Source organism: Gadus morhua, chromosome 10 (genome assembly GCF_902167405.1).
Source record: "Gadus morhua chromosome 10, gadMor3.0, whole genome shotgun sequence".
NCBI classification, from domain to species: Eukaryota; Metazoa; Chordata; class Actinopteri; order Gadiformes; family Gadidae; genus Gadus; species Gadus morhua.
This window is the reverse complement of record NC_044057.1, coordinates 15,832,686-15,840,185: the sequence shown is the minus strand read 5'-3', so window position 1 is coordinate 15,840,185 and position 7,500 is coordinate 15,832,686. Positions and strand designations below refer to the sequence as shown.

At 49.6% G+C, this 7,500-nt stretch overlaps 1 protein-coding gene across 1 annotated transcript in view; it reads left to right on the top strand.

Moving 5' to 3' along the window:
* Nucleotides 1-7,500, top strand: part of bicc2 (bicaudal C homolog 2) — an 18,062-nt gene that overhangs the window by 2,923 nt on the left and 7,639 nt on the right. The window contains exons 2-10 of the mRNA XM_030369256.1: nucleotides 292-338; nucleotides 884-953; nucleotides 1,046-1,125; nucleotides 1,467-1,628; nucleotides 2,055-2,108; nucleotides 3,349-3,582; nucleotides 4,464-4,727; nucleotides 5,212-5,343; nucleotides 7,040-7,220. Of these exons, the coding sequence (XP_030225116.1) occupies nucleotides 292-338; nucleotides 884-953; nucleotides 1,046-1,125; nucleotides 1,467-1,628; nucleotides 2,055-2,108; nucleotides 3,349-3,582; nucleotides 4,464-4,727; nucleotides 5,212-5,343; nucleotides 7,040-7,220 (1,224 nt within the window). The remainder of the gene's footprint in view (nucleotides 1-291; nucleotides 339-883; nucleotides 954-1,045; nucleotides 1,126-1,466; nucleotides 1,629-2,054; nucleotides 2,109-3,348; nucleotides 3,583-4,463; nucleotides 4,728-5,211; nucleotides 5,344-7,039; nucleotides 7,221-7,500) is intronic.

Genomic DNA, 7,500 nt, shown 5'->3' with positions numbered 1-7,500 from the left:
AATACAAGAAGTCTGCTACCATTGGCTGAAAGTGCTATTCTAGAGTGTTCCTTGATTGGCTGTGCAACCTCGGTCAAGTGAGTGCGACGTTGATTCTGGCCACGCCCAAGCCGCTTTTTCCTAAATCTTTGCCAGCTTTATGAGGCCACGACTGCTCTGATCAAATATTCATAAACTTGTAGAAAGAATTTATCCCGAGGTATACCTCCTTTGATGAAGACTGTGTCACCATAAACGCATTGCAACACGTATCTCTGAAGCTAAATGACGTGGAGCTGTGATGTGTTCCAGGTCCGAGGCGAGGAGACGGCCTGTCAGGAGAGGAGTTCTTTGAGAGGGTAAGTTGGAACCTGCTGAGGTAACAAGCTGAGGCCCTGAGATTTGACGCACAGCCAGAACACAAGCTAACAACACACAAACTTTATCATATTCCAGGAACACTCCACCAGCCAAGAAAAAATGTCTTGCATACAAAAGCTATAATTGCTGTAATGCGCACGTCCTTGATGTGATGGAGTTGTCGACTGTGGTGTTTTTGAAATGCTAATGGGACTTTTTATCGCGGGAATGAGGCTTTGTTTGACCTGTTGTTTCCTGTGTTTGTGCCACACAGTATGTTTTTGTGTGTTTGTATGTGTGTGTGTGTGTATGTCTGTGTGACTGTGGGGAGGTTATTCTTGTGATTCACCACAAGTTGAAAATCGATTTGATTCACCACTGGTGATTCACAGGAAACTGCAGCCTCTGTTGTTTCCCCCCCACTCTTCAGCTGTCACCTCTTTTATAAACAGACTCTTGACGGTCTTTGTGTGCGTCTCTCTCTCTCTCTCGCTCTCTCTCTCTCTCTCGCTCTCTCTCTCTCTCATGTCTCGCGATGGGACAGGTGATGAGGGAGACAGACACCCAGGTGAAATGGCCGTCCAAGTTGAAAATCGGTGCCAAGTCCAAGAAAGGTGACTGGATGCGAAGCGATGCTCTCAAATATATGACGTTGAATGGACTCTGTAGTTCTGCTGTTTAACTGTACCCTCTCATCTCAACCAAGACCCCCATGTGAAGGTGGAGGGAAAGAGAGCTAATGTTCTGGAAGCCAAAAGGAAAATCTTGGAAGTTCTGGAGACCAAGGTGAGGTAACCCGTACATTGTAGTCGGTTTCATTAACTGTAGACTGGAGGCTGATGCTAAGATACAGCTAAGATAAGGCTTGTGCAACAGATCCTCTTGTATCTGCGTCTCATCCTGCTCAACTTGTATACTAGCTCAGATAAATACATGTTACTTGAGATTGTAATTTGATAAGATCATTTGAGACGCTGATTTGAGATGCTGATCTGAGATGGTGACGTGAGATGGTTACATGAGATGTTGATTTGAGATGGTGATTTGAGATAGTGACTTGAAATGCTGATCTGAGATCCTGATTTGAGATGTTGATTCGAGAGTGTGATTTTCTCCCCCCACACCAGGTGAACAAGGTGACCCTGAAGATGGACGTGGCCCACACTGAGCACTCCCATGTGATCGGTAAAGGGGGCGGGAACATCAAGAACGTCATGGGGGTCACTTCCTGTCACATCCACTTCCCGGACTCCAACCGCCACAACGCCACGGGGGAGAAGAGCAACCAGGTAACGCATCGTCCGCTGGTGGACCAGAAGGCATGCCATGGGACTACGTGTGTAATGATGCTCGCTAAATCATGAATGCATTTAAAGGTGACATATTATACCACCAGGTAGTGTGATTAGCTGTTATGAGCCGTTTTGAAAATCTGCCTCTTCCTACATCACAAGTGGGCGTGTCCAACAGTTGTACGATGGAAGATGAGCAATGTTTGCTTCACTCCACTGGGTAGGCGCGTAGGCTGATCGATCCAGCACACATCTAGGTGGACACGCCCACTTGCGAGGTCAGAAGAGGCAAATTTTCGAAACGGCTTGTAACGCCTCACCCCTGTTGTTATAACATGTCACCTTTAACTCATGGAGTAATCATCCTGTGATGAGGCAGGGGTATTGATGGTGGTAATAAGTCCCTCCCCGGTGTGTGTGCAGGTGTCCATCGCCGGGCCTGTTGGGGGGGTGGAGGCCGCGCGGAGAAGCATCAGAGTGAGTGCTCACCGTTTGCATTGGAACTGATAAAGGGATTCAGTCACTCATCAGAGAGCCCAGGATGCCTTGACAAAGATATTAAAGCTATTCCTTTTCCCTGTCCCTCTCTCTCACTCTTCCTCCCCTCCTCCATCCATCCTAGCTCGGCCACTGCTCCATCTATCTCCTTCCTCGCTCTCCAACTTCGCCCTCTCTCTCTCTCTCTCTCTCTCTCTCTCTCTCTCTCTCTCTCTCTCTCTCTCTCTCTCTCTCGCTCTCTCTCTCTCTCTCTCGCTCTCTCGCTCTCTCTCTCTCTCTCTCTCGCTCTCTCTTCCTCTCTCTCTCTCTCTCTCTCTCTCTCTCTCTCTCTCTCTCTCTCTCTCTCTCTCTCTCCCTCTCTCCCTCTCTCTCTTTCTCTCTCTCTCTCGCTCTCTCACTCTCTCTCTCTCTCGCTCTCTCTTCCCCTCTCTCTCTCTCTCTCTCTCTCTCTCTCTCTCTCTCTCTCTCTCTCTCGCTCTCTCTCTCTCTCTCTCTCTCTCTCTCTCTCTCTCTCTCTCTCTCTCTCTCTCTCTCTCTCTCTCTCTCTCTCTCTCTCTCACTCTCTCCCTCCCGCTCTCCCTCTTGCTCTCTGTCAATTCAATTTCAATTCAACATGCAGCAATGAAAAACCAAAAGAGAAATATCGATTATCAATGCTCTCTGGTCCAGGTTGGTTTCTGTAAGCGCAGCAGGCCTGGGCATCCATTGTGACACCAGTCAGGGCTCACTCAGGAGGATTCAAGGTTCATTCAGATCTGTATAGGCAGAGACCGACGATACAGACAGCTCATTAACTTCCTGACGGGCGACAATGGGCACTCCGCTTAGATCCAGGGAGTGAACCCTTCCCCCAGAGACGAACCGGTAGCAGGAAGCTATCTGTGCTACGCATGAATCGCACAAAAGCGTCTGGAGTCATGAGGCGACGAGAAATAAATCATAAGCATTCACTTCTGCACACAGGACTAGATAGCACACTGCTCAGCAGACAGCCACAGATAACAGAGTGTGAGAGGTAACCTTCACACACAGAGCGTGGAGCGGGGTCTTGACACAAACCAAAGGTTGCATGCGGATATGAATGAGACAGAGGCCTGTAAGACAACTCTGGTTGATAGATCAGGTTAAATAGTGAAACTCTTAACCCTAACGGTGATCCACGCTTCAAACACAACAGAGTCCCGGACACAACTCCTAACGCAGACCCCCTCCCTCCCAGGACCTGCAGCCTCTGGCCCTGACCTTCGACCTCCCGGCCAGCCCGGTACCCCAGCCCCAGCTGGACGCGGGCTCCCCCGTCATCCAGCAGGTGTCCCAGGCCCTGGGGGTGGGGGTGAGCTTCAGGGCCATCCCCCCCCAGCCCACGCCGGCCCACCAGAGCCCCCCGGCCCAGCCGCTGTACGCCAGCCGCTGCTGCGTGCGCGGGCTGCAGGGGAACGCGGCGGACGTCCAGGTGGGTGGAGGGACGGGGACCCGGGGGCCGAGCTGCCTCCGTGGGGAGGGGAACACGCTAGGTCTCCTAGTCGAACAGATAAGAGACGTTGGACACGGTGTCGGGGGCGGCTTCAGGCCAGGTTATACACCTCGGGACATGGATTAGTGGGATTGGACCTTCTGCTTCTTATGGGGTTTATTTCAGGGGAAGGGCAGTGCAGTGGTTAGGGGTTAGAATGCTCCTGGGTTATAGATTACTTCCTTTGACCTTACCGACATCTCTCACAATTACCTGTGAGTCGCTTTGGATAAAAGCGTCTGTTGAATGACTTGTTATGGTAATTTCTGCAAGCGTAAACAAGGTTCCTCTGAGAGGAATCTGCATAATTGTTGTTATTTACTCAATGGATGGATGAACTGACAGACAGATAGACAATCACGCAAACAGACAGACAGGAAGAGACACCCACAAACACGCACGCATGCACACACGCAGAACCACACACACACGCAAACATACACACACACAGGCAGGCAGGCAGACAGACTGACTGGAAGAAACACACACACACACACACACACGCGCACGCACGCACGCACGCACGCACGCACGCACGCACGCACGCACGCACGCACACATACACAAACAGACGTAAATACACACACACACACACACACACACACACACACACACACACACACACACACACACACACACAGACACACACCGAAAAACAGAGACAGGTAGGCAGGGAGGCAGACATACAGACGGACAGACAGACAGACAGACAGACAGACAGACAGACAGACAGACAGACAGACAGACAGACAGACGGACAGACAGACAGACAGACAGACTGCCATACAGAGAGACACAGCTCACCTGTGGTCCTCCTACAGAAGGCGGTGTGCGTCCTGATGGAGCTGCTGCTGGGGCCGGAGGTCGGGGGTCAGGGGGCGGGGCTGATCGTCTCCAGCCAGCTGGACGTCACCTCCCAGCAGCACCTCTTCATGCTGGGCCAGAACGGAGCGCACTTCCTGGCCGTCATGCACCAGACCCAGACCCAGATCATCCTGCCGGACCCCAGCGCTCCCCAGAGCCCCCCCTCGCTGCTGGTCCAGGGCAGCCCAGAGGGCGTGTGCCTGGCCCGGCAGCAGCTCATGGTAGGGCGGGCTCCACAGCAGGGCCGTAGCCAGGACGTTACTACTGTGGTGGCCGGCTCGGGCCAGTCTTGTATTTGGGGTGGCACTTCATTGTCGACGGGGGGGATCAATCTAATAGTGCATATATTTCAGCTTTCTTTAGACCGTTTCCGTTCGGGGGGGGGGGGGGGGGGGCAGCGGGGTGGCCAACCTCTGACCAGGGGGGCCCTTGCCCCCATGTGGCTACGCCCCTGCTCCATAGGGTTGGGGCGGGACTAGGGGAACCCTGGTTCTGTTATGGGGCAGAAAGGAGCTGTTGTGTTGGGGATTTCTCTTAAGTCTGTCTTAAAGTGAAACCAACTCCAATTCAAATCAATTGTTTTGTGGATTAGGATTGAAGCAATTGTAATGGCTTAATAATTAAATGCTGACAAATATAAACATTGTCCCATTTGTGTGTGTGTGTGTGCGTGCGCTTGTGTCCATCATGTGTGTGCACATGCAGGACTGCCTCCCTGTGTGTCTGATGTTTGACATGCGTGAGGAGGGGGAGACGGACCCCCGGAGACTGAACCAGATGATGCAGGACCTTGAGGTCTTCATCAGCATCAAGCCCAAGGTCAAACAGACCAGCAAGGTACCCCCCCCCCCCCACACCAGTAGAGCCCTCTACATGTATCATGATTTGTCTTTACCGTGTATTCACATGAGCCAGGCCGTTAAGTATACACTATCCTTACATCGGGGGTGGCTGGGTCCACTTTTACTGTCGAAGACGCCCTATCTGCAGTCTTAACTGGGAATAACTGTTCAAACCAGTCAAAGCCAAGAAGAAAAAAATAGTTGCGGACCAATTGACTAAATAATTAATATGGTTAGTAAAAAATGTGCACAATGAGGCAGAAAGATCAAACCTTTTTGATTCCATCAAACAACAGACCCCACACGTATCAACACAAAACACACACATCTCATCATACACAGTAGCGGTTTCTATTGAGGGAGGTGGATTGTTGTCAGCAAGGACTCACTTCTCCAAGAGAAAAGGGTTATAACCCCTTAACCCTATAGAAAGCATCATTGAGCAAGGACTCCACGTACCTCACCGTAAAAACAAGGTTCTGCCAACTGCAATATTTACTTTGCCAACTTTCTGTTTGAGAAGCCTGCTGTGTCCCCAGACTGCTATTGATCGGTTTGGCTGACGTCTCACAAATCAGACTTAAGATTCCTATCTGAAGTCTGATGGGAGACAAGCTCAACTCTGTCTGACCAGGGTTCTTAGAATTTGTTTCGACCAATCATGTTGCTGGAGGCTGGGATCTGTAACGTAGCTATTTGGCACACACAAATTTGCAGAGAACCGCGAAAAAAGTGTCCGTACATTTTTCAAATCAACATCCTACGTACTGGCAACTGTAAAATAGACTTTTTAAAATCCTTTCCTGAAAGCTTCATCCACTCCAATTAATTTTGCTCTCAGATAAATATCTACCGATGAGAAGAAGGTTCAGGAAACTAGGCTTAGAAAATTGCAGTAACACAGTAGGACTGCTGGATCAGAAGGTCTAGTGCAGGGCTATTCAACCTCCTTAACAAGTGGGCCGAAAAGGAAACCACTGGGGGTTCATGGGCCACACAGAGTAAAACTACGCGAATAAATCGCTACAAATAAATCGTTCTTAAAGTAGTGTTAACTTAATATATATGATACTACTACATGGAATAAACTTGTCAGACGCATTCCTTCCTTCTTCACTTTTAATCGTATCATTATAAAAGATTTTGTTCTCACATATTTAGAATTCAACAATGTTGTTTGAATCATCACAAAACAGAACTACTGTACATATGAGACATTTTGAGCCAGTGAGTCAGTGAGAAAGATTGCACTGCCTTGTTTGTCTAGTTTGGCTCATCCTGAGACACTCATGCAGCTTCTCATAGGTCATGGAGCAACGTGCCCTTGTTCTGATGGCATTCATATGAGAAAACCTACACTCACACGTATCGACATTGTCAGAATAAGTGATGCCTGTCCCTGATTGTGGGGTACTGACACTGGCTAGTATCAGCGGCTACACACAGAAACCTGATTTGCATGCAACTATGTTTCTCCTTTATTTTATTTATTTTTTGCATGCAACCTCTTGCGGGCCAGAAAGAAAGTAAGAGGGGCCGCATTTGGCCCACGGGCCGCTAGTTGAATAGGCCTGGTCTAGTGTAACACAGTAGGACTGCTGGATCAGAAGGTCTAGTGTAACACAGTAGGACTGCTGGATACGAGGTGTGTCTGTGGGTGACCTGAGTGTGGGTGTCTCTCCTGAGGTCAGTCGGTGGTGGTAAAGGGTCTGGAGAGGAACATGTCCAGCCTGTACGAGGCCCGGCGTCTGCTCCTGGGTCTGGACTCCTGTGAGATCGCCAAGGTTACCCAGCCGACCCCTGACCCAACCAACGGGCTGACTCACTATTGGCTGAGCATGTTGCTGCAGCAGCTACGCCTGGCTGAGCAAGGTGATTGTCCTCAGCCTACCTGTGGTTTCCATTGGTTGTGTGCGCTTCCTATATGGGGATTAAAGAGCCATATATGAGTTTGTATCTTAAAGAGTAACTCGAATATGAAACCAAAGGGATAGGCCCAATCGCTAGTGGATGAAAGTTTGCTCTTTCCCTTTGGCGAAAAAGACAAAATGATAAAATTAAGAAAACAGGCATTGCAATTTTACTGTTAGTCTTTGATGTTGATCAGATGTAATCTTGTTAGTAGACAAAATGATCCTTTCCTGTTTGTCCG